The sequence below is a fragment of the Aquarana catesbeiana genome, linkage group LG02 (assembly GCF_042186555.1).
Source record: "Aquarana catesbeiana isolate 2022-GZ linkage group LG02, ASM4218655v1, whole genome shotgun sequence".
NCBI classification, from domain to species: domain Eukaryota; kingdom Metazoa; phylum Chordata; class Amphibia; order Anura; family Ranidae; genus Aquarana; species Aquarana catesbeiana.
Genome location: NC_133325.1, coordinates 798,095,855 through 798,123,158, shown reverse-complemented (window position 1 = coordinate 798,123,158; position 27,304 = coordinate 798,095,855). Strand labels below are relative to the sequence as shown.

Below are 27,304 nucleotides of genomic sequence, written 5' to 3'. Positions count from 1 at the left end.
GGTGCGGTATGCTGGCAACATTATATGGGGGCACAGTGGCCCAGAGATAGGGGTACAGAGACAGGGGGTGCACTATGCTGGCAAAATTATGTGGGGGTACAATGGCCCAGAGATAGGGGTATGGAAATAGGGATGCACTATGCTGGCAAAGTTATGTGGGGGTACAATGGCCCAGAGATAGGGGTACAGCACAGGAGTACAGGAACAGGGGGTGCATTATGCTGGAACAGTGATATGGGGGTACAGCACAGTTGTGTGGCAGCTCATTGGTAAAGAGATGGGGGGACAACACTGTGAGACATGGGGTGCACTATGCTGGAAAAGTTATGTGGCTGTACGATGGCTCAGAGATGGGGGTACCACACTGTGACACAGGGGATGCTCTGTACTGGAACAGTTATGTGGGGTACAATGGCACAGAAATTCGGGTACAGGTACAGGGGGTGCACAATGCTGGCACTGTTATATAAGTGACAGTGGCCCAGAAATTGGAGTGAAGCACCCCAGCACCGGAACAGGGGGCAGTTGTGTGGCAGTACAATGACAAAGAAATGGGGGTACAGCAGTGTGGGGACAAGGGGTACACTATGTTGGTAAAGTTATGTGGGAGTGCAATTGCCCAAAGATAGATGTACAGGGACAATGGGTGCTCTGTGCTGGAAAAATGATGTGGGGGTACAATGGCCCAGAAATAGGGGTACAGCACAGTGGTACAAGGGCAGCTAGTGCACTATGCTGAAACAGTTATATAGGGATACAATGGTCCAGAAATGGGGGTAAAATTCAGCGGTACAGAAACAGGGGGTGGACTATGTTGAATCAGTTATATGGGGTACATTGGCCCAGAAATAGGAGTACAGTGTGGGGGGTTTAGAACAGGGAGTGCTCTGTGCTGAAATAGTGTGAAGGGGTACAATGGCCCAGCAATGGGTGTTCAAGGATAGGGGGTGCTCTCTGCTAGAATAGTTTTATTGGGTTCCTTTATTACAGTTATAATGTGGTGGGTATGGTAAAGTGGTATCCTGAAAGGGGGTGTACTATGCTGTAACAGTTATATGGGGGTACAATCGCCCAGATAGGGGGGTACAGTACATGGACTGGAGGTGCAATATTCTGGAACAGATATGTGGGGGTACAATGGCCTAGAGATGGGGGTAAAGCACAGTGATACAGGGACATACAGTGCGCCATGCTGTAACAGTTATATGGGGTTCCATGGCCCAGATATGGGGATACAGCACAGGGACAGGGGGTGCAATATGCTGGAACAAATATGTGGGGGTACAGTGGTCTAGAGATGGGGGTACAGTACAGTGGTACAAACACATCAGGTGCACCATGCTTTAACATTTATATGGGGTTCCATGGCCCAGATTTTGGGATACAGTACAGGGACAGGGGGTGCAATATGCTAGAACAGTTATGTCGGGGTACAATGGCCCAGAGATGGTGGGAGTACAGAGACAGGAGGTGCACTATACTGGAACAGATATGTGGGGTACAATGGCAAAGACATGGGGGTACAGTACAGTACAGGGACAGGGGGAAAGTATGCTAGAACAGTTGTGTGGGGTTACAATGGCCCAGAGATAGGGGTACAGTACAGTGGTATAGGGACAGTGGGTGCACCATGCTATAACAGTTATATGGGGGTACCAAGGCCCAGATACAGGGGTATGGGACAGGGGGTACAATATGCTAGAACAGTTGTGTGGGGGTACAATGGCCCAGAGATGGGGGTACAGTACAGGGACAGGGGGCACAATATTCTAGAACAGTTATGTGGGGGTACAATGGCCCAGAGATGGGGGTACAGTACAGTGGTATAGGGACAGGGGGTGCACCATGCTATAACAGTTATATGGGGGTACCAAGGCCCAGATATAGGGGTACAGTACAGGGACAGGGTGTACAATATGCTAGAACAGTTGTGTGGAGGTACAATGGCCCAGAGATGGGGGTACAGTACAGGGACAGGGTGTACAATATGCTAGAACAGTTATGTGGGGGTATAATGGCCCAGAGATGGGGGTACAGTACAGTGGTATAGGGACAGGGGGTGCACCATGCTGTAACAGTTATATGGGGGTACAATGGCCCAGAGATGGGAGTACAGTGGTATAGGGACAGGGGGTGCACCATGCTGTAAGTGTTATATGGGGGTACCATGGCCCAGACATGGGGATATAGTACTAGGAACAGGGGGTACAATATGCTAGAACAGTTATCTGGGGGTACAATGGCCCAGAAATAGGGGTACAGGGACAGGGGGTACACTATGCTGGAATAATCATATTGACTACTTTGTTACAAAGGCAAATTGATAGTAATGTATGGAACCCTGCAATCTGTATACTGTATATGTCCCAGGTATTTCCTATGAATGAAGCGATATGTCATTTTTTGCAGTCCTGCCTGACCTTATCCTATGAGGACTTTGGTATCTGTACAGGAATTGCTCTCCCTGAATCCCCCCCAGAGGACGGATTATTCTCTGTAGCCAAAACATTCCCCAGCTGCTGCGGGTGGGTGGAGGGGCCCGCAGGGGGAGAGTCACGGGGCCCGCCATGTCTAAGGCCTGGCACATAGTAAAGCTCTCCATCCTGGGCAGGACAAGAATCAGAACAGACTGTACGTCTATAAAGGAGGCGCGCCATGCCTCATACCCCCATATTAGAAATGGCGTACAAATCCGCGCCACGTTCCAGCTGGATCGCCCCCGTCCCCGCTTTTCTCCATCTGCTTCGGATAAATCACAAATCATTTTCTTACTAATCAGGAGCAAATTATAGGCAATTAGTGTGAGCGTAATGTTTCCAGACAGGGAGATCAATATGCGTTTATGAGCCAATCGAACGTAGCGCATCAAGCGGCGAGAAGCGACCGGTGGCAGCACACAGGGGCCTTCGCTAAGATTCGAGAATCCCCCCCCCCCCAAATATTTCTCCATTTTCTAAAAGACTGACTTAGATATTGTACCATCAAAATGAAAGAAATGATACAAAGTAGACAGATTGATGAAGAAAAAAAAAAGAAACAAAAAAAAAGAAACAAAGTTACTTAAAGGAGAGTTCCCTCTGCTCAGTACAACAGATACCACGGGTTCAGGTCACCATACACTAGTGGGGACATTTTTAAGGATAAATGGTGGGAAAATTGTTAGCAGAACTTCCGGCAAAAGAGCTGTGATCCAGGCACCCCTGACAGACAGCACAGCTGGGCCCCCGACCTCACTTTTCATTACTGTACACCCCGGTCCCAGGATCTGCCCCTAGACTCTGACTGGACGATGAAGGAGTAGCAACACACCGAGGAGGGCATCCTTCTGCTCTTTCCTCTTGTAAACATGGCCAAGATGTTGACTCCCCCCCAGTTTTATATCTGACACTTATCACTGATTATCTTTTATGGGGTTACAGAATATTTCCAGAGGAAAAGACACAATGAAAGTTCTCAACTCAACTTTATAAACAGGTGACTTTGTATACAAATCTAATTTGTTGCGCTATCACGAAAATAGTAAATATGAGCAGCTAACACAATATTGTTGGGTGCAATAAAAAATATGTGGGGTATAGATGTAGCGCTACACCTATACCCCACAGGTGACTTTGTATGACAAAAGACAAAATGACTATTTTAGGCCCTCCATGAGTCGCCTCCAACCAGCTGGGGAATCTCTCGTTAGATGTATCTAAACCTAATAACTAAAATTTAGTATAACGGGGCTTTCCAGTCCTTAGATGTGATGTGTAATGTAGGACGCCGCTCAGACCGATCCAGCGGCGTTGATGTTTATTAAATTATGTGGCCTTGGCCAGCGCTGATCAAGCCATGCTAACTGACGCGTTTTGCCCCACCCACTGACGCTTGGTCACAACCTCTGTGACTAGGCGCCGGCGGGCGGGCGAAACGCGTCAGTTAGCATTGCCGGAGCAGCACTGGCTGAGGCCGCATAATTCAATACACTTCATCAGCACTGGATTTATCTGAGTGCCATCCTACATTATACACCTTGAAACGTATGGATGGGGGAGCTCTGACACCTGCTCCCATTCCCTGAACACTGATAGGGAGACCATTCAGCCTCAGCTTGGAGGGGCGCTTCAAGCTTCTTCATGACCTTGGGTGTGGTGGTTGCATTGGTTTCTGTTTTTTGTTTTCCTGCCAATAACACACTTCCTGTCCTAGGGTGACAACACTCACTGGTACTATCTAAGGAGGAGCAGCGTTGTCACCCTAAGACAACACTTTAGACTAGCTCCCCCTCTCTTTATCGCCATGATATAGGCTGGAGGTGCTCTGTAGTCCAAAGAAATAGCTGGAGGCAATGAAAAGAGTGAAGCCTAAGCAGGAAGCTCAGGAAGATACAATCTCTGGCAGGATCAACGTATATATATATATATATATATATATATATATATAATTTTTTTTTTTGCACCTATTGAATACATATAATGAAACACTTCCATTAGCTTACAGAATGGATAAATACCTCCCCCTGTCCAGTGCAACAATTAAAGAGGGCAAAAGGGGAACCTGCCCTCTGCCCCCCAATATAAAACAATATAAAAAAATGATATAAAATATTATAAAATAAACAGTAATAAAATAATACAAAATATATAATAATAAAAAAATTGCAGGCCATTATCTGTAAAAGTTTTTACTCTGGAATGGTATATTATATCATTTTTAAAAACTAATTTTGGCAGCTCAAGCGGACCACCCATAGAGCGCTATGACTGCCTGTGTATGCACGATGACCTCAGAATGACATTGTGTCATGCATTTTAAAAATGTGTGACTGCCATTGAGAATGTAAACCAACTCTGGGCCCCAAGAACCTGAAGTGCTCCAGGTAAACCAACTCTGGGTATGTAAACCAACTCTGGGTATGAGTGGCCCCCAGAACCTGAAGTGCTCCAGGCCCCCCCCCCCCCCCCCAAGATTTAAATCTGGCCCTACCCTTGTCTTTCTCCAAGAGAAAAATGCCCGAATATCTATGGCCAGCTTTGGAACTAAAACGGTTTGAGGGATCTGTCTTGCCAGCAGGAACCAGATTCTCCTATCTGTTTATGAATGAATGAAAGTGACAACCTGATTGGAGAATGTAAACCAACTCTGGGTATGAGTGGCCCCCAGAATCTGAAGTGCTCCAGGCCCCCCCCCAAGAACTAAATCTGGCCCTACCCTTGTCTTTCTCCAAGAGAAAAATGCCTGAATGTCTATGGCCAGCTTTGGAACTAAAACAGTTTGAGGGATCTGTCTTGCCGGCAGGAACCAGATTCTCCTATCTGCTTATGAATGAATGAAAGTGACAACCTGATTGGATGTGAGGAGCAACACTGACAGTTGTTGTTTCAGACACTTTCGATAAAAGAGGTTTGCTGTGTGTCCATCTCTGGTGCTGGCTATAACCTCTGAGCAGCAATGCCTTTCCTTCCAAACAGGACATCCAATAATGGAGCACACATGGGACACGGCTATTATCCCACAACATGTTTCCTCACTGAACTTTGTGCTGCTTCAAGTTCTCTTATGTAAATACATCTTGAAATCAGTTTTCAAGCTCTAAGTTGAAAGGAATTTACAGTCCATTTAAAGCTGAACTCCGGATGTAAATATTTTTTCATCTAAATATGTTCCCTTAACAGCCACAAAGGATATAAATCCACTTTGTGTGCACCAAAAGCCTTTGCAAAGCCAGATGTTACCTTGATCTCAACCCTACTGAACACCTATGGGGATGAATTGGATGAAGCCGGGTCTTGACCAATATCTCCATAAATACGTGGTTTGATTTGTCTGGTGTGGAGAAACTCAAGTGGTGTGGAGAAACTCGACATCTCCATAAATACGTGGTTTGATTTGTCTGGTGTGGAGAAACTCAAGCACAGAGCCCTGATCTCAACCCTACTAAACAACTCTGGGATGAAATTGGACTGCCAATGGTGAACCAGCTCTTCTCATCCCACATCATACCTGACCTCACAAATAGGTATACGTTACTACAGGCACCCTCTAAACTCTTGACACCCTCTAAACACTTTTGAGAAGACCCTTTTCTGTCCCAGCATGACGATGTATCCGTGTACAAAGCCTGCTCCATAAAGACATGATGTGACCAGTTTGGTGTGGAGAAACTGGAGTGTCCTACACAGAGCCCTGACCTCAACCCTACTAAACACCTTGGAATGAACTGGAATGCCAATGGTGAGTCATGTCTTCCCATCCAAAATGAGTACCTGACCTCAAAATGGACACAAATTCCCACAGGGGCCCTCCAAAATCTTTTGAGAAGACCCTTTTCTGTTAAAGCATAACTGTGACCCCGTGTGGAAAGCCAGCTTCATAAAGACATAGGGTGACCAGTTTGGTGTGGAGGAACGCGAGTGTCCTGCCCCTGGAATGCCAATGATGAACCAGGTCTTCTCATCCAAGATCATACCTGACCTCACAAATGGATACAAATTCACACAGGCTCCCTCCAAAATCTTCTGGTAACATTTTTGAGAAGATCCTTTTCTGTTCCAGCATGACAATGCATCTGTGTACAAAACCAGCTCCATAAAGACATGGTGTATCAAGTTTGATGTGGAGGAACTGGAATGTCCTACACAAAGCCCTGACCTCGACCCTACTGAACATCTTTGGGATGAACTGGAATGCCAATGGTGAGTTAAGGCTTCTCATCAAACATCATACCAGACCTCAAAATGGATATCAGTTACCGCAGGCACCTTCCAAAATCTTGTGGTAACAGTTTCGACCCTTTTCTGTTCCAGCATGACTCTACCCCTGTGTACACAGCCATCTCCATAAAGACATGATTTGACCAGTCTGATGCGGAGGAACTAAAGTGCCCTGTACAGAGCCCTGACCTCAACCCTACTGAATCACCTTTGGGATGAATTGGAATGAACCAGGTCTTCTCATCCAACATCTCCATAAAGACATGGTTTGACCAGTTTGGTGTGGAGGAACTCGAGTGTTCTTTACAGAGCCCTGACCTCAACCCTACTAAACATCTTTGGGATGATTTGGATCAAGCCAAGCCTTCTCAACCAACATCTCTATGAAGACATGGTTTGATGAGTGTCGGGAGGAGGAACTGGAGTGTCCTACAAAGAGCCCCAACCTGGACCTTACTGAACACCTTTGGGTTGAACTGGAAAGCTGATTGTGAGCCAGGTCTTCCCATCCAACATCAGTGCTCGACCTCACAAATGGGCACAATTTCCTACATAAACTCCAAAATCTTGTGGAAAGCCTTCCCCGAAGGGTGGAGGATGGTATAGAGGGGGTTCTCTATATTTATGGCCATGGTTTTAGAATAGGATGTCCAAGATAGGTGTGATGGAAGGCACATTGAAAGTTGCCTGTATTGTCCTTCAATGGCATTATTGCACACGAGTCCAGTTTTTTTTTTTTTTTGCCCCAGGAAGAGAACTTTTTCTACAACTATCTTCTGTTGTAATATCGACTCCTGGAGTTATTTCCATATCTAAAAATTACTCTTCCATATAAGTGGACTTTCCTGGCAGAGGAGGGCGCACAGCGTTCAGCAGGTGCTCATGACAATGTTGACGGGTGCAATGGACCTGGTGAAAGGACAGGCTGCAGGGTGTGTGACCCATATCAGATGGCCGCAAAACTATGGATGCATCAACAGAAGAAACTGGAATAGCTAGGGTGACAACAAAGGGAAGGCAAGTTACTAGTGGTGTGATGATTGTCAGCTCTGCAGCCCACCGTCACAGATCACATACTGTGGCCACACACAGAGGGACAGTACACAGTGACTATATGGTAAAACAAAGAGAAGGCTCACATAATGACAGCTGTGTTTGCGGGGGAGGGGAGGGGGATGGGGGGGTCGCCATTCCTCACACCTGCATTGCCTGCTATTTCACACAATTACACGTTCCACAGGCTGCCACCTCGTGGGGGGGGGGGGGGGGGGGGGGGGGGGGGGGGGGGGGGTTTACAGAGTAACAGGTGTGGAATCCCCCAAGGGCACACACAGACACATAGACCACCAGGTGAAAACCCCCATTATCACTGGTCATCCATGGGCGGATATTCTCTGACCATAGAACATACTTTCTTAGTGCTTTTACACTAGCGGCAAGGACTGCCGCACCTCTTAAAAGTGATCCACACTCGGATCACTTTTCAGAGACATTTGAATCCGGTGAGAAGGCCCTCCATCGTCCCCTTAAATGACGCATCAATGCGCTGCAACTGCGCATTGCATGAGAATGAAGGGAAGAAGCAGTGCAGCCCCGTTCACTTGAATGGGTTGCGTTAATTGGGGCAGTAGTGCCCACTGAATATGACAGAGCGTATAATTCCTGCCGCAAGGCATAACAAAATATCACCAATATCATATAGACCCCCCCCCCCCCCCCCCTTCTCCTTCATATTTATAAATGCATTATTCAGTTAGGGACTCATTCACATTAGGAATGAGTATTCCCGCTCGTGATTTTCAAATGCTCCCACTGTGCCCATCAAAAGCTCCCACTGTGCCCATCAAATGCTGCCACTGTGCTCATCAAATGCTCCCACTGTGCCCATCAAATGCTCCACTGTGCCCATCAAATGCTGCCATTGTGCTCAATCAAATGCTCCCACTGTGCCCATCAAATGCTGCCACTGTGCCATCAAAAACTCCCATTGTGCCCATCAAATGTTCCACTGTGCCCATCAAATGCTGCCACTGTGCCCATCATGCTTTTGATGAAGGCCTAACGCCGAAACGCTTCAGAATTTTTGGATGATGTTATTGCTGTAATGCTTAAATAAATATTTTCTATGGAGAAGCTGTTGAGTGCCGGCCGGTACTTTCTATCCTCTGGACCAAAGTCGTATCAAAAGTTGGACCAAAGTTAAAAAATAAAATAAAATAAAATACATCAAAATGTAGTCTTTTTGGGTTGAAGGTGTTCACAGACTTTGTATGACAGTCAATGATATTAGTGGGCTGGGGAGGGGGGGGGGGGGGGCCAATTGGAATGTGTGTGGATACATTGTAACAATTCCCATGTAGACAAGACAACATTTTTTACAATTTATACAATAATCTGCATTATTGGGAGCAGAGATTGGAGAGCACAGAGATCTCATAATTGGAACAATGTACTGCAGGTGATCAAACTCTCCAGCATCCACCAAACATTAAATTATAGTTCTGGGTGGAATGTCTTCTCATCGGTGGAGATAGTATGAAGATTTTTCCATGTACTGTGCATGTAATACCTCAATGTCCGCAGCCAAATTCCTTCATCCACATCTGGGCTGAGCCTGCGGCCGCACCCTCCTGAGATCCCACCAGCTGTACATAGAGCCGGCCAGCGGCTGAGTCATCGGGAGAGAGCCTGGCGTGACCCCAATAATTCCCTCTTACAACATGGCGTACCGCGCCCTTCCAGGCGCTCTGGGTGTTCGCTATGATCATGTAACGCTTCCACACAAACATCTCACTTATGGTCACATAAAACCAGGAGACAGCTACAGCGCTACCTGCGCAGGAGCCACCACTGGTCTGAAGAGCTAACAATCTATCTGCATACAATCTGCCAGAGGCGATAATACATGTTCATTAAAGGCGGTGAGGAAGTATGGAGGTTGTCATAGCCTCTCCTAGAAAGTCCACCAGTCCTGTCATGGTGGTCCAGTGGCTTCAGAACTAAATCACGGACCAAGATGCAGATTAGAACCTTCACGCGTTTTTTTTTTGTTTTGTTTGGTGTATCAAGGTACCAAAAGCCAAAGAAAGACAGACAGGGAACTGGCATTTTCACACCAGCGATGGTGGCCTTTGTGTTCTTCTCACTAGTGGTTTTCCCCACACAAATTTGAGTTGTCACCAGAACAAGGAGGGGAAAATCCTCCAATGGGGACATTTGTTCCAGTGACAGCTGTCTTATGCCGCGTACACATGAGCGGAATGTCCGACAGAAAAAATCAGGCGGAAGCTTTTCATCGTCTATTCCGATCGTGTGTGGGTCTCATCGGACTTTTTTTTTTTACCGAAAATTCTGAGGGACCTAGAAATGGATCATGTTCTAAATATTCCGACGGAACCAAATCGGGAAAACCGCTCGTCTGTATGCTGTTCCGACGGACCAAAAACGACGCATGCTCTGAAGCAAGTACAAAAGGGAAGCTATTGGCTACTCGCTATTGAACTTCCTTTTTCTAGTCCCATCGTACGTGTTGTACGTCACCGCGTTCTGGACGTCGGACTTTGGTGTGACCGTGTGTAGGCAAGACCGCTTAAGCGGAATTCCGTTCCGTCGGAGAAACCTTCTGAGTTTATTCGACGGCAAAACCGCTCCTGTGTACGCGGCATAAGGGTCACCATACTATGAAATAGGTAGAAAATCTAAAGTTAATTGTGCAGAGAGTGCATGGTGACCCTAAGAGGGAGATTTCCCTCACTTTAGAAAGATTTCCTCCACTTCCTGTTGTGTCTACAGGACAGGAGTGGAGGTATTTTTCTCATGGGGACACAATATTTTAACCCTTCCCTACTTTTTCTAAAATAAAAAAAAAGGGTTTGGCTTTGAGGCTGGGTTCCCACTATCTTCGCATGCGGCTCACAGCGGGGGTCCGGTGCGTCCCCTGTTCGCAGTTTCAAATATTTTGCTGAATTTGGACCTGAAACGGACCAAAAGACAACTTGCACCAGAGCCGCAGCGGAGATATCTGAACAAGCTCCATAGAGAGCCGTTCACGGTCTCCTGCTATTGCGAATTGGATGCGGTTCGCAATAGTGTGACCCAGCCTAAAGTGGTTGTAAAGGCTGAAGGTTTTTGCATTCCCTGCAATAAAGTGTTACTGAACCCACAACAGTAAAATCAGTCTGTATAGGCAGTAAAACATGCTTGTTATACTCACTGTGGAACTTAAGGGGTTAATCCTCTGCATTGTGTAAAAAAGGCTGTTTGATCCTGTCTTCTCTGATCCTCCCCCTCCTGCACTGTCCCTATAACATGTCCGCACAAGACAGAGTACTGGAGTCACTCTGCACATGCTCAGTTTGGTGTGTATTGTTAGAGAGTTTTTTTTTTTCTTGGGAGGATGCATGTGATCAGCACTGTCCAGACAGAGGGTCAGGGGTCCAGCATCCTGATAGGACAGTCTAGAGGAGACTGAAAACAACTCCTACAAGCTTTAACCAGAAACTGATAGAAGTCTAAGACTGCTATATACTGCTGATGAGAAAAGATGTTTAGCAGTTTATTTACTTTATTTACTAAAACTATTGTATTTCCATGTTATGTGTACTATGGGAGACCAGATATAGAGAATGCAAGGGAATAATGATGCGTCGCTGGTGTCAGTAGAAGGAATAGTGTCCCATCATTGGTGTCAGTAGAAGGAATAGTGTCCCATCATTGGTGTCAGTGGGAGGAATAGTGCCCCATCATTGGTATCAGTGGGAGGAATAGTGTCCCATCATTGGTGTCAGTGGGAGGAATAGTGCCCCATCATTGGTATCAGTGGGAGGAATAGTGTCCCATCATTGGTGTCAGTGGGAGGAATAGTGCCCCATCACTGGTGTCAATGGGAGGAATAGTGTCCCATCATTGGTATCAGTGGGAGGAATAGTGTCCCATCATTGGTATCAGTGAGAGGAATAGTGTCCCATCATTGGTGTCAGTGGGAGGAATAGTGCCCCATCATTGGTGTCAGTGGGAGGAATAGTGTCCCATCATTGGTATCAGTGAGAGGAATAGTGTCCCATCATTGGTATCAGTGAGAGGAATAGTGCCCCATCATTGGTATCAGTGGGAGGAATAGTGCCCCATCATTGGTATCAGTGGGAGGAATAGTGTCCCATCATTGGTGTCAGTGGGAGGAATAGTGCCCCATCACTGGTGTCAATGGGAGGAATAGTGTCCCATCATTGGTATCAGTGGGAGGAATAGTGTCCCATCATTGGTATCAGTGAGAGGAATAGTGTCCCATCATTGGTGTCAGTGGGAGGAATAGTGCCCCATCATTGGTGTCAGTGGGAGGAATAGTGTCCCATCATTGGTATCAGTGAGAGAATAGTGGTCCCATCATTGGTGTCAGTGGGAGGAATAGTGCCCCATCATTGGTGTCAATGGAGGAATAGTGTCCCATCATTGGTATCAGTGGGAGGAATAGTGCTCCATTATTGGTATCAGTGGAGGAATAGTGTCCATCATTGGTGTCAGTGGGAGGAATAGTGCCCCATCATTGGTGTCAGCGGGAGGAATAGTGTCCCATCATTGGTATCAGTGGGAGGAATAGTGTCCCATCATTGGTATCAGTGGAAGGAATTGTGCCCAATTGTTGGTATTAGTGGTAGGAATAGTGCCTCAAGGGCCGACACAGCAAGCAATGGGCCATATCCGTCCCCCAGGGCTGCATTTTGGAGAGCATTGCTTTAAAGTATTAAAGATGTAACATGTCATTTCAAAAGCTGGATACATTAATAACATCAGGAGATCATCTTCACTCCTGACACATGAAGCGATGGACGTGGCTGTTTTCAGGGACATGTTATCTGATTTCGCGATAACCGCCAAGGACCGCAAACCCCTAAAGTACTTTTTGAATTGTATTAAAAATTATTTTAAAAAACACAACGATAGAATAAATCAAACTCTCGAGCTTTGAAGAAGGTGGGACTTTCCTGGAGGTGACATTTCCAGGGACAAATACTGCAAATCTGGAATCATCTCTGGTAATGGGAGAAGGAATGGGGGGGGGGGGGGGGTGGGGGGGTGAGCTGTGTGACGTCTCTCCTCCTCCCTCCCTCAGGCCCAGCTGTGTAATCATAGCACAGATGTGGTGAGGAATGAGGGCAGAGCAGGGGGGGGTGGGTTGGGGGGGGGTTGGGGGGTCTCCAGGCGGAGGGGGAAGAGGGGCTCAGTTTACTAACACACCTATATCACGTCCTCTGCTCCCTGCGATGACTTATGTTACAGCTTCCCTGAGTCACATTTCATGGATCTTGCGTACGCTGCGCACAATATGGCGAACGCTCCCAGTAACCCTTTACACAGCCAAGCCGGAGATTGATGCAGGAACTGCAACTGTTTAATTTTTGCTACATTATAACTTTTTTTTTATTGTTCCTCTGTCCCATCTTTTTTTTTAATAATTTTTTTTTTTGCAAAATTTAAAGGCCAAAACATTATTTTCCATTGTGGTAACTTGGGCGCTAAACACATGTTACGTGCATTACTGTATTGCATTGCCGTTAATTTTGAATGGCACCCCAATGCACTAAGACAGGGGTCTCTAAACTTTAAAGTAAAGGGCCTGTTTACTGTCCTTCAGGCTTTAGGGGGCCGTCTAACTGTGGCCACTGGGAGTAAACAATGCATCTTTGATGTTAGGGGGAGGAATAGTGTCCCATCGTTGGTTGGTTGGTTGTTAGGGGGAGGAATACCACAGACACCACTGGTGTCAGTGAGGGGATCATTCTCCCATCATTGGTGTCAGTGGGAGGACTACTGCCCCATCATCGGTGTCAGTTGGAGGAATAGTGCCTCATATCTGGTGTCAGTGGGAGGAATAGTGCCCTATGATTGGTGTCAGTGGAAGGAATAGTGCCCCATCCTTGGTATCGCTGGGTGGAATAGTGCCCCATCATTGGTGTCAGTGAGAGGAATAGTGTCCCATCAATGGTATCAGTTTGAGGAATAATGCCCCATTATTGGTCTCAATGGGAGAAATAGTGCCTCATTGCTGATGTCACCACCATCAGTTGAAGGAATAGTGTCTCGTATCAGTGGGAGGAAAAGTACTCCAAGGGCCAGATAAAGGCGAGCAAAGGGCCGCATCTGGCCCCAGGGCCGCAGTTTGGAGACCACTGCACTAAGACAACGCATCGACAAACGCACATGTGTTGCAGCGCACCACAATGCCAGGGAAAGCACTATTGAAAAATAGTGCATGTTCCTTTTTTTTGGATGTCTTGGTGCCTTGCTGGCCCATTCATTTAAATGTGCTGCCGTAATGCAACGCATTTTAACGCAAGAAAAGTAAAAACCACACGTTAAAGTACGTGCGTTGACGCAATGCACCCGGGAACGCCAAGGTCTAAATGGGCCCCTTAAAGCACAGAGATGTTGTGGCGACACAGGGAAAAAGAGCTGCAAAAACAAAAGTAATTACTTGGCCGATCATTACAGACAGGCCCCATAAAACCGCCAAGCTTTCACGCTGAGTAATGTTGGCGCTCTCAGGGGACGAGGCCAGGGAACATAAACACAGGAAAAGGCTAATGCATGAAGTGGGGGCTCACTGACTCAGGCTCAGGGCCCTTCCTCTGCTGGCTGGCATTTAAAGGGCCAGGCATGGCAGAGGAGAAGATGAAGACTAGGGCCATCGGGTCGGATGCTGATGATCTTACCAGGAAGCCCAGTTCAGGCAGGAGACAGTAAAAAATTCTCCATGCACACAAAGTCCTGAGTGGGAACTGAAGTCAAGACCACAGAGCTGCAAGGCACCTCTCTGCCACCATGCACCCACCCCCCCCCCCACCACCACCACCACCACCACCACCACCACCTGCGATCCATAAAGGCATCACCCACCCTTATGATTGAAGTGAGAAGGGAAGAGGAGGATGACCAGAGTACAATAACTTCAAGAAGAGGTCACATTAGGTCCACTGAAGGTCATGAATACAACACGAGCTTCTATACTTAGCCAACTCCATCCCACACCGCAGGGAAAAGGAACGCCAAAAAGGGCCAATCAACAGGGGGGGGGGCGTGGGGCTAGGTGCCAAAAACTTTTCTTTATTATTAATTTCAAGCCAACATGTTCCAGGGACAACAGAGTCCGCTTTCTTCAGGTCTTGAAAGCAACACATTCCAGGGCAACAGAGTCCCCTTTCTTCAGGGCTTGGATGCAACACATTCCGGGGAAAACAGAGTCTCCCTTCTTCAGGGCTTGGATGCAACATGTTCCAGGGTAACTCAGTCCCCCTTCTTCAGGGCTTGGATTCAACGCATTCTGAGGTAAGAGTCCCCTTTATTCATGACTTGGATGCAACACATTCTGGGGTAACAGAGCCCTCTTCTTCAGGACTTGGATGCAAAACATTCTAGGGTAACAGAGACCCCTTTCTTCAGGAATTGGATGCAACACGTCTCGGGGGTAACAAAGTCTCCCTTCTTCAGGGCTTGGTCACAACGTGTTCCTGGGTAACATAATCCCCCTTCTTCAGGGCTTGGATGCAACACGTTGTGGGGTAACAGAGTCTCCCTTCTTCAGGGCTTGGATGCAACACATTGTGGGGTAACAAAGTCTCCCTTCTTCAGGGCTTGGTCGCAACGTGTTCCTGGGTAACATAACCCCCCTTCTTCAGGGCTTGGTCGCAACGTGTTCCTGGGTAACATAACCCCCCTTCTTCAGGGCTTGGATAGATTCAATGCGTTCTGAGGTAACAGAGTCCTCTTTCTTTATGACTTGGATGCAACACATTCTGGGGTAACAGAGTCCTCTTTCTTCAGGACTTGGATGCAACATGTTCTGAGGTAAGAGTCCCCTTTCTTCCTTGCTTGGATGCAACACGTTCTGGGGTAACAGAGCCCTCTTCTTCAGGACTTGGATGCAACAAGTTCTGGGGTAACAGAGACCCCTTTCTTCAGGGCTTGGATGTGCCGGAGACCAATTGACCCAGCAGAGGAATGTTTAACTGATCGTAAAAGACAATTGTTTGCACCTAACCACCTCACTAATTTGTCTTTTTGGAGCTCTTGGTTTTCGTGACCTCAAGTTTTCACCCAAGGTCCCTTAGTGGAGAGAGGGGAAGCCTAGCTGAAGAGCCGCCTAACTGCTATATTGAAACTACCAAACCTGAAGTTCTTCATCATCAGGACCTAAGAAGCTCCTCAGACCCATCACCACGCATAACCAAACCATGTTGCGCACCACACTTTTGGTTAATTATGCCACCCATCAAATGAATTAACCAATACTAAAGCTTTGGAGACAAGATTGGGCAGGTGAAAGCCCTGACTTCCAAAATGAAGTTTGCCTTTGACTAACAGAAGAAGCACTAGAAGCCTGTTAAGGTACATCCAGGTACCTAGTACCATCCAACTACTAGCCAACTACTAGCTTACTGTGTTAGACTGCAATACACTTAAAGCGGAACTAAACCCATCAATTTACATTTCCAGCATACTTGTGCTCTCAACCAAACCACCAAACCATCAAATGGGTGGTCTCATAATGGATCACATGTGCAGCACTATGGCAGTTGCAGATCAAACAGAGGCTAAGATGGCAGCTTCCTTGGCTGAAAAGGGAAGAAGAGTTTAGTTCCACTTTAATTCTAAAAAAAAAAAAATGACATTGATTTTGTATTCAGAGTGGAACTCCAGCAAAAACTGTCAGTTTTAAATAGAGTGGGGGAAGGGTTAGAACCTCTGTCCGGGTTTTACTGCTGTCTGTGTACCAGCTAGTGAGATTTCCCTCCCTCATTTTTTTGTGTGTGGTCACTTGGACAGGAAGTGAAGGGAAACTCCATCAATGGGGGACACAGGCAGATCTACCCAAAGCTAGATAGATTTATAATGGAGCCGGGCCTTAGAATAACAAAAATGGCTGCAAAATTTAATACTGTATCTCTAAGAAAAGGAAGAGATTTTTTTTTTATTCACCTGCCAGAAGAATGTAAGCAAGTGCAGCCTTCGGGAACTATAGTTTGGCCCATTCCACGAGATCCTAAAACTGGTCGAGGACCACAAAGAGGGATTACAGTGTGACATGGGAAATTATAGATAAGCAACTGCTGTCCTCATATTGATCAAAAGAGAGGAGACTGTAAAAGAAATTTGTAAGTTCTGTATATAATTGTATTCTATTATATATGTATTGCACACGGCCCTCACTGTGCACACGGCACTAATAATGTTTTCAGTACATGTTTGCATTCTTTCGAGTCCTGATTAGAATTAGCCTGCCTATGTTACGCCCCTTGTTACCATAAATGTACAATTGTAATATTAATGTGATACCTACGTAATCATGTGTATAAAAACCTTCCATTGCATCATAATAAAGCAGAACAGTTATTTAAAAAGATGTGGAGCGTATCTTTTGTGTCTGTTCCCTACTGCAGTAGTTATTATTAATTTGGAACCGCTAATCAATATGAGGATAGCAGTTGCCTATTCCCATGTCACAGTGTAAATCAAATAATTCATTTTTCAGTATGTCTGGCATCATATCTCACTGCATACAGTTTTATTAAGCCAATTGTTCTTGGGAATCTTTTGCAGTTTGCTAGTACAGCACTTCCTGCCGCAGGCTGACCACGCTAAGCTACAGCCCAGCAGTTATCAGCAGCGTTGTCAGCCTGCCATACATGGTCCTTAAGTTGGCTGACGGGCTGCCTATCTGACGCATCTGACAGGCAGCCCAACAGCCAACTGATGGAGAGCACATGGCAGGCTGACAACTTTGCTGCGAGGCAGTGGCTTAGCGTTGTCAGCCTGCAACAGGAAGTGGCTGGTATTGGCAGGATCTCCCAGTAAGAAACAAGGCAAAATATTACCCAAAGACAATTTGCTTAAGAAATAGAAATACAGTGAGACAGGCTGAAAAATAGATTTAGGGTAGGTGACTGTGCAGCTCCAAAACCACCCGCCGGCCCGGCCCTGTCTACAGAGAGAGGTGCTTCTAATGGGCACAACCATCAGTATAGCGTACATGGCTCATATGGTGGCTTTCGGGTGTTTTCTTTGCGTGTCAGCACGTCACCCCCCTTAAAACCCAGCCCCCCCCCTTAAAATAATCACCTCTGTGTTTACTGTATGACATCACCCACCGCTTCCTCTGGGGGGGAGGGGCAGGAGGTCTGTTTCCAATTACTAGGCGGAGGGGCGCAAGCCCCCAACAACCCCCCCCCCCCCCCCCAGGCCAGGAACAGGTTAAAATTCTTTTTGCTTTTCCCCAGACATAGAAAGCTCTCAGCAGACAATGACTGTAACATTCCTGGAGTAGAGGCCGTGTTAAACGCCGTAACGCGTCCGGTCGGCCAACTGCCAATAACCCTTTCGGTGCCGGCAAAGAGGACTGGACTATGCAGCTGCGCCATACAGAAAAGAGAATTAAGGGCCTGACTTTATATATGGTCTATAAAAATAGGGTGCACTCAGCGACCAATCATGTACAAGCAAATTGCTGTTTTTTTTTGTTTTTTTTTTTTATCTTCCTTGCATGTGATTGGGTATTTTTTGCAAAGTGAAGCTTTACCTCACTTACTAAGCTCTGGCACAACCTTTAGTAAATCAACACCAATGCATCTATATACAGATTTATGCAATGAGGGGGGGGGATTTACTAAAACTGGAGTACACAGAATCTGGGGCCGATGTGCACAGTAACCAATCAGCTTCTAGGTTTTATTGTCAAAATTGGATTGAGGAAGTTAAAGTTCGAAGCTGATTGGCTGCCATGCACGGCTGCACCAGACTCTGCACTCTCTAGTTTTAGTAAATCAGCCCCACTGTGTGTTGTGCTGCACTGCATAGCTATGGAATGACAATCTTATTTCAATGCACTTTAATGCATGTTCATGAATGCACCATAACGGAACGCATACATGTAAATGGGCCCTAACCCTTCCCTACTCCATCTAAAACAACCAACAAAAAGTTTTGACTTTACAAACACTTTAATAATAAGAACTCCTGATTCAATAAGACCAATGGACTTATTTTATCTGACATGTCATACAGAGAAAGCCTGCAATACTCTCATACACTTCAATGCTTTCTATTCTGCCCATTATACACAGGTTAGGGTTTACATTGTGTCTATAGGCCGCAGAATAAAGGGGCAGCTTCTCCCTGTATATAGTGACTGCTCACTTTTTTTATTATCATCTGTAAGTTTATAAGGTCATTTCCCACCTGATATAACTGGGGGGTCTCCAAACTTTCTAAACAAAGGGCCAGTGCAGACTTTGGGGGGGGGGGGGGGGGGATACTGTGGCCAGACGGAGAGGAAAATGCCCCATCATTGGGTTTTAGTGGGAGGAATAGTGCCCTATTGTTGATATCAGTGGAAGGAATAGCACCCCATCCTTGGTGCCAGTGGGCGGAATATTGCCCCATTATTAGTGTCAGTTGTGGATGTAATAGTGCCCCATGATTAGTGTCAGTTGTGGATGGAATAGTGCCCCATCCTTGGTGTCAGTGGGAGGAATATTTCCCCATCATTAGTGTCAGTTGTGGATGGAATAGTGCCCCATGATTAGTGTCAGTTGTGGATGGAATAGTGCCCCATGATTAGTGTCAGTTTTGGATGGAATAGTGCCCCCTCCTTGGTGTCAGTGGGCGGAATATTGCCCCATCATTAGTTTCAGTTGTGGATGGAATATTGCCCCATCATTGTGTCAGTTGTGGATGGAATCAGGTCCCATCATTAGTGTCAGTTGTGGATGGAATAGTGCCCCAAGGGCCATATAGAGGCACACAAAGGGCCACAGCCAGCCCCAGGGCCACTGTTCTATAATATCCTACAAGCTCTTTGTGAAGAGGTCACCCCAGTAGAGAGAGGTGCCTACAGAATCTAGTGAGAATATCAAGCCCTGTATATACATTGTAGTACATAGAGGTAGACCGGTCCCCTCCACTGAGATTCATTATTCGTGACTGAAGAGTTGAATGATAAATCCCCACATATAACATTCTCAGGATTGGAGTACAGGGAGGGGGTGTATATGTGCTGGGTGGGGGACAGACAGACATATAGGGGGTGTATATCTGCTGGGTGGTGGGGGACAGACAGACATATAGGGGGTGTATATCTGCTGGATGGTGGGGGATGGACAGACATATAGGGGTTGATTTACTAAAGGCAAATAGACTGTGCACTTTGCAAAGTGTACTTGCTCGCTGCAAGTGCACTTATTATTATTATTATTATACAGGATTTATATAGCGCCAACATTTTTCGCAGCGCTTTACAACATGAGGTTGCTCCAGAGCTTAGTAAAATGAGGTGAAGCTTCACTTTGCAAAGAGTACCCAATCACTTGCAGGGAAAAAAAAAAAAAACAGCATTTTTGCTCGCACGTGATTGGATGATTGAAGCCAGCAGAGCTTCTGCTCATTTACGAAGCTTTGGGGCAACTGCACTTTGCAAAGCGCACAGTTTATTTACCTTGAGTAAATCAACCCCTATATGTCTGTCCGCCCCCCCCCCCCCATCCAGCACATATACACCCCCCATCCTGTACACCAATCCTGAGAATGTTATATGTGGGGATTTATCATTCAACTCTTCAGTCATGGAGGGGCCTTTAGTAAATCAACCCCATAGAATTGCTTTAACATTCCTTATTCTGGGGTACAGCGGGGCTACAGAGCCAGATGGCAGTATGATGTAAGGGCACGGATCGTTTCCATGATAAGGTGTCAGATATTCTATAAATAAATCATTGGAATCGCACATAATCTACCCGCAGACACCCCATACAAAGTGTCAGATATTATATAGATAATTGTAATGAGAATCACACAGAGTACAATGTATCTGCATCCTGCAGTACTCCGTGTCCCATATATAATCCATAGATAGTCCATATATAATCCATAGATAATCCAGAGCACATTATACAGTACAGAGTGCTGGAGGTAATTCAGGAATGAGAACAGATGACACAGAACACAAGGAATCCATATATATATATACATTATACACAGTGCTGGCTGTTCAATACTATACTGAGAACTCATTATATCTCAGGTCAATACATAAATCATACATGGTGGGGGGTGTCCTATATACTGCAGATGATACATAATATGATATGATATATATATATATATATATATATATATATATATATATATATATATATATATATATATATAGTATCGTATATATATATCCCCAATACACAGTGCTGGGAGTTCTATAGATAAAGGTGAAATCACACAGACACATTATAGAGAGTTTTATCTACAATGTATCCACACAAATCACACAGGATACAATGTTTGTAAACAGGGCAAGTGTCAGATATTCTGTATGAAATCTACAGATTGGGATCCAAACACCCTATGTACAGACAGGGGGACACCCAGCACCCTATGTACAGACAGGGGACACCCAGCACCCTATGTACAGACAGGGGGACACCCAGCACCCTATGTACAGACAGGGGACACCCAGCACCCTATGTACAGACAGGGGGACACCCAGCACCCTATGTACAGACAGGGGACACCCAGCACCCTATGTACAGACAGGGGGACACCCAGCACCCTATGTACAGACAGGGGGACACCCAGCACCCTATGTACAGACAGGGGACACCCAGCACCCTATGTACAGACAGGGGGACACCCAGCACCCTATGTACAGACAGGGGGACACCCAGCACCCTATGTACAGACAGGGGACACCCAGCACCCTATGTACAGACAGGGGGACACCCAGCACCCTATGTACAGACAGGGGACACCCAGCACCCTATGTACAGACAGGGGGACACCCAGCACCCTATGTACAGACAGGGGACACCCAGCACCCTATGTACAGACAGGGGACACCCAGCACCCTATGTACAGACAGGGGTCACCCAGCACCCTATGTACAGACAGGGGGACACCCAGCACCCTATGTACAGACAGGGGACACCCAGCACCCTATGTACAGACAGGGGGACACCCAGCACCCTATGTACAGACAGGGGGACACCCAGCACCCTATGTACAGACAGGGGGACACCCAGCACCCTATGTACAGACAGGGGACACCCAGCACCCTATGTACAGACAGGGGGACACCCAGCACCCTATGTACAGACAGGGGACACCCAGCACCCTATGTACAGACAGGGGACACCCAGCACCCTATGTACAGACAGGGGGACACCCAGCACCCTATGTACAGACAGGGGACACCCAGCACCCTATGTACAGACAGGGGGGCACCCAGCACCCTATGTACAGACAGGGGACACCCAGCACCCTATGTACAGACAGGGGGGCACCCAGCACCCTATGTACAGACAGGGGACACCCAGCACCCTATGTACAGACAGGGGACACCCAGCACCCTATGTACAGACAGGGGGACACCCAGCACCCTATGTACAGACAGGGGACACCCAGCACCCTATGTACAGACAGGGGGACACCCAGCACCCTATGTACAGACAGGGGACACCCAGCACCCTATGTACAGACAGGGGGACACCCAGCACCCTATGTACAGACAGGGGGACACCCAGCACCCTATGTACAGACAGGGGGACACCCAGCACCCTATGTACAGACAGGGGACACCCAGCACCCTATGTACAGACAGGGGACACCCAGCACCCTATGTACAGACAGGGGGACACCCAGCACCCTATGTACAGACAGGGGACACCCAGCACCCTATGTACAGACAGGGGGACACCCAGCACCCTATGTACAGACAGGGGACACCCAGCACCCTATGTACAGACAGGGGACACCCAGCACCCTATGTACAGACAGGGGACACCCAGCACCCTATGTACAGACAGGGGGACACCCAGCACCCTATGTACAGACAGGGGGACACCCAGCACCCTATGTACAGACAGGGGGACACCCAGCACCCTATGTACAGACAGGGGGACACCCAGCACCCTATGTACAGACAGGGGACACCCAGCACCCTATGTACAGACAGGGGGACACCCAGCACCCTATGTACAGACAGGGGACACCCAGCACCCTATGTACAGACAGGGGGACACCCAGCACCCTATGTACAGACAGGAGACACCCAGCACCCTATGTACAGACAGGGGGACACCCAGCACCCTATGTACAGACAGGAGACACCCAGCACCCTATGTACAGACAGGGGGACACCCAGCACCCTATGTACAGACAGGAGACACCCAGCACCCTATGTACAGACAGGGGGACACCCAGCACCCTATGTACAGACAGGGGACACCCAGCACCCTATGTACAGACAGGGGACACCCAGCACCCTATGTACAGACAGGGGGACACCCAGCACTCTATGTACAGACAGGGGGACACCCAGCACCCTATGTACAGACAGGGGACACCCAGCACCCTATGTACAGACAGGGGGACACCCAGCACCCTATGTACAGACAGGGGACACCCAGCACCCTATGTACAGACAGGGGGACACCCAGCACCCTATGTACAGACAGGGGGACACCCAGCACCCTATGTACAGACAGGGGGACACCCAGCACCCTATGTACAGACAGGGGACACCCAGCACCCTATGTACAGACAGGGGACACCCAGCACCCTATGTACAGACAGGGGGACACCCAGCACCCTATGTACAGACAGGGGACACCCAGCACCCTATGTACAGACAGGGGGACACCCAGCACCCTATGTACAGACAGGGGACACCCAGCACCCTATGTACAGACAGGGGACACCCAGCACCCTATGTACAGACAGGGGACACCCAGCACCCTATGTACAGACAGGGGGACACCCAGCACCCTATGTACAGACAGGGGGACACCCAGCACCCTATGTACAGACAGGGGGACACCCAGCACCCTATGTACAGACAGGGGGACACCCAGCACCCTATGTACAGACAGGGGACACCCAGCACCCTATGTACAGACAGGGGGACACCCAGCACCCTATGTACAGACAGGGGACACCCAGCACCCTATGTACAGACAGGGGGACACCCAGCACCCTATGTACAGACAGGAGACACCCAGCACCCAATGTACAGACAGGGGGACACGGTATATGGGGGGGGGGGACACATACCTGAGCCCGGCAGAGGGAGGCGGCGAGGAGCAGCAGCAGGGGGGAGCACCGGAGGATCTAGGAGAAGAGATCACATTAGAGGGGATGAGGATGGGGGGAGGAGGGGAGGATGATGATGGGGGTCTCGGGACCTCTTACCATGCTGGATGAGGAGAGGATCGATCGTACAGAAGAATGATTGTCCGGAGGAGATTGCTGCAACTGTATCCCAAATCTGTATCCCCTCCCCCTCCCCGGGCTCCTCCCACTGTATACCACCCAAATCTTCACCACCCCTCCCCCTCTATGCCCCCCTTCTGTCTGCACCCTCCTACTATATCCAATTACCAGCAACGATCCTCTGATTGTATTTTACATTCCTCCTATATACCCCATCCTCCTCCTATATACCCCATCCTCCTCCTATATACCCCATCCTCCTATATACCCCATCCTCCTCCTATATACCCCATCCCCCTCCTATATACCCCATCCTCCTCCTATATACCCCATCCCTTTACTATATACCCCATCCTCCTCCTATATACCCCATCCCCCTCCTATATACCCCATCCTCCTCCTATATACCCCATCCCCCTCCTATATACCCCATCCTCCTCCTATATACCCCATCCTCCTCCTATATACCCCATCCCCCTCCTATATACCCCATCCTCCTCCTTTATACCCCATCCCCCTCATATATACCCCATCCTCCTCCTATATACCCCATCCTCCTCCTATATACCCCATCCTTCTCCTATATACCCCATCCTCCTCCTATATACCCCATCCCTCTACTACATACTCCATCCCCCTCCTATATACCCCATCCCCCTCCTATATATACCCCATCCCCCTCCTATATACCCCATCCTCCTCCTATATACCCCATCCCTCTACTACATACTCCATCCCCCTCTTATATACCCCATCCTCCTCCTATATACCCCATCCTCCTCCTATATACCCCATCCCCCTCCTATATACCCTATCCCCCTCCTATATACCCCATCCCTCTGCTATATACCCCATCCTCCTCTTATATACCCCATCCCTCTGCTATATACCCCATCCCCCTCCTATATACCCCATCCTCCTCCTATATACCCCATCCTCCTCCTATATACCCCATCCCCCTCCTATATTCCCCATCCTCCTCCTATATAACCCATCCCCCTCCTATATACCCCATCCTCCTCCTATATACCCCATCCCCCTCCTATATACCCCATCCTCCTCCTATACACCCCATCCACCTCCTATATACACCATCCCCCTCCTATATACCCCATCCCCCTCCTATATACCCTATCCCCCTCCTATATACCCCATCCCTCTGCTATATACCCCATCCTCCTCTTATATACCCCATCCCTCTGCTATATACCCCATCCCCCTCCTATATACCCCATCCTCCTCCTATATACCCCATCCCTCTACTACATACTCCATCCCCCTCTTATATACCCCATCCTCCTCCTATATACCCCATCCTCCTCCTATATACCCCATCCCCCTCCTATATACCCTATCCCCCTCCTATATACCCCATCCCTCTGCTATATACCCCATCCTCCTCTTATATACCCCATCCCTCTGCTATATACCCCATCCCCCTCCTATATACCCCATCCTCCTCCTATATACCCCATCCCCCTCCTATATTCCCCATCCTCCTCCTATATAACCCATCCCCCTCCTATATACCCCATCCTCCTCCTATATACCCCATCCCCCTCCTATATACCCCATCCTCCTCCTATACACCCCATCCTCCTCCTATATACACCATCCCCCTCCTATATACCCCATCCTCCTCCTATACACCCCATCCTCCTCCTATATACACCATCCCCCTCCTATATACCCCATCCTCCTCCGATAAACCCCATCCCTCTGCTATATACCCCATCTCTCTGCTATATACCCCATCCCCCTCCTATATACCCCATCCCCCTCCTATATACCCCATCTCTCTGCTATATACCCCATCCTCCTCCTATATACCCCATCCCCCTCCTATATACCCCATCCTCCTCCTATATACCCCATCCCCCTATTATATGCCCCATCCCCCTCCTATATACCCCACCCCCTCCTATATACCCATCCTCCGTTTATCCCATCCTCCATCCACCCCATACTCTTATATACCCCATCCCCTCCCATATACCCCACCCATCCTATCTACCCCATCCCCTCCTATATACCCCATCTCCTCTTATATACCCCATTCTTTATCTACCCCACCCCCTGTCTACCTCATCCCCTCCTATATACCCCATCCACCTATATACCCCATCCCTTCTATATACAGTACCCCATCCTCCTATATACCCCATCTTCTATCTACTCCATCCCCATCTTCCCCATTTTTCATCTACCCCTTCCTCCTGTACCCCATTCTCCATCTACCCCTTCCTCCTGTACCCCATTCTCCATCTACCCCTCCCTCCTGTACCCCATCCTCCATCTACCCCATCCCTTCTATATACAGTACCCCATCCCCTCCTATATACCCCATCTTCTATCTACTCCATCCCCATCTACCCCATTTTCCATCTACCCCTTCCTCCTGTACCCCATCCTTCATCTACCCCTTTCTCCTGTACCCCATTCTCTATCTACCCCTTCCTCCTGTACCCCATCCTTCATCTACCCCTTTCTCCTGTACCCCATTCTCTATCTACCCCTTCCTGTACCCCATTCTCCATCTACCCCTTCCTCCTGTACCCCCTCCCCTGACTATCCTTGATTATCCCATTTTTTATCTTTTATTTAGGTATATATGCTTATCTGTTGATCCATTCATCAATTTTTGTTTCCATTCATGATATTCACGTATTTGTTGAATTGGTTGCCTTTGTTTACTCCATAAGTCACTTGTACTCATCATCGCACAGGATACATTTGTTTATTGTTTGTCATTTCACTTCCATGTTTGATCACCTTTATCAGTTCATCACTGTAGGTTTTTCATCATTTTTATTTATCTAATTGTCAAAATCCATTTATTAGTTTATCATTTCACAATAATTAGCTCATTTTATTTTTATTAGCGCAACTTCCTTTTTGCTTTTTACTTGTTTGGTGTGTATTTCACTTTTAAGTTGCAGCTTCTTTTAGTTGTTTTACTAGCACAGTTTTTCCCCTAACATTATCCCATTTTCCTGCCTACTCCACCCTCCTGTATCCCCCATCCCCCTGTATACCCCATCTTCCTGTATTCCTCATCCTGTTGTATCCCCCTGTCTATCCTCTTGTATTCCTCATCCTGCTGTATCCCCCATCCCCTTGTATATCCAATCCCCCTGTATACCCCATTCTCATGTCTACACAATATCCTCCTGCCTACCCCATCCTCCATCTACCCTATCCCCTCTTGACTATCCCATTATCCTGTACCCCATCCTCCCGTATCCCCCATCCTCCTGTATCCCCCCTTCTGATGTATGCCCATTCCCCTGTATAGCCCATCTTCCTGTCTACCCCATCTACCCCATCCTCTGATCCATTATCCTATATTCCTTGTATACAGC

General features: G+C 47.7%; 1 protein-coding gene across 1 annotated transcript in view; it reads right to left on the bottom strand.

Annotated features, from left to right (window-relative positions):
• FSTL1 (follistatin like 1) overlaps window positions 1-24,043 on the bottom strand; it is a 66,515-nt gene extending 42,472 nt beyond the window's left edge. The window contains exons 1-2 of the mRNA XM_073617511.1: window positions 23,922-24,043; window positions 23,784-23,840 (exon numbers count right to left, since the gene is read on the bottom strand). Coding sequence (XP_073473612.1) covers window positions 23,784-23,840; window positions 23,922-23,924 — 60 coding nt within the window. The 5' untranslated portion in view covers window positions 23,925-24,043. The remainder of the gene's footprint in view (window positions 1-23,783; window positions 23,841-23,921) is intronic.
• Between the last annotated feature and the right edge of the window lie 3,261 nt (window positions 24,044-27,304).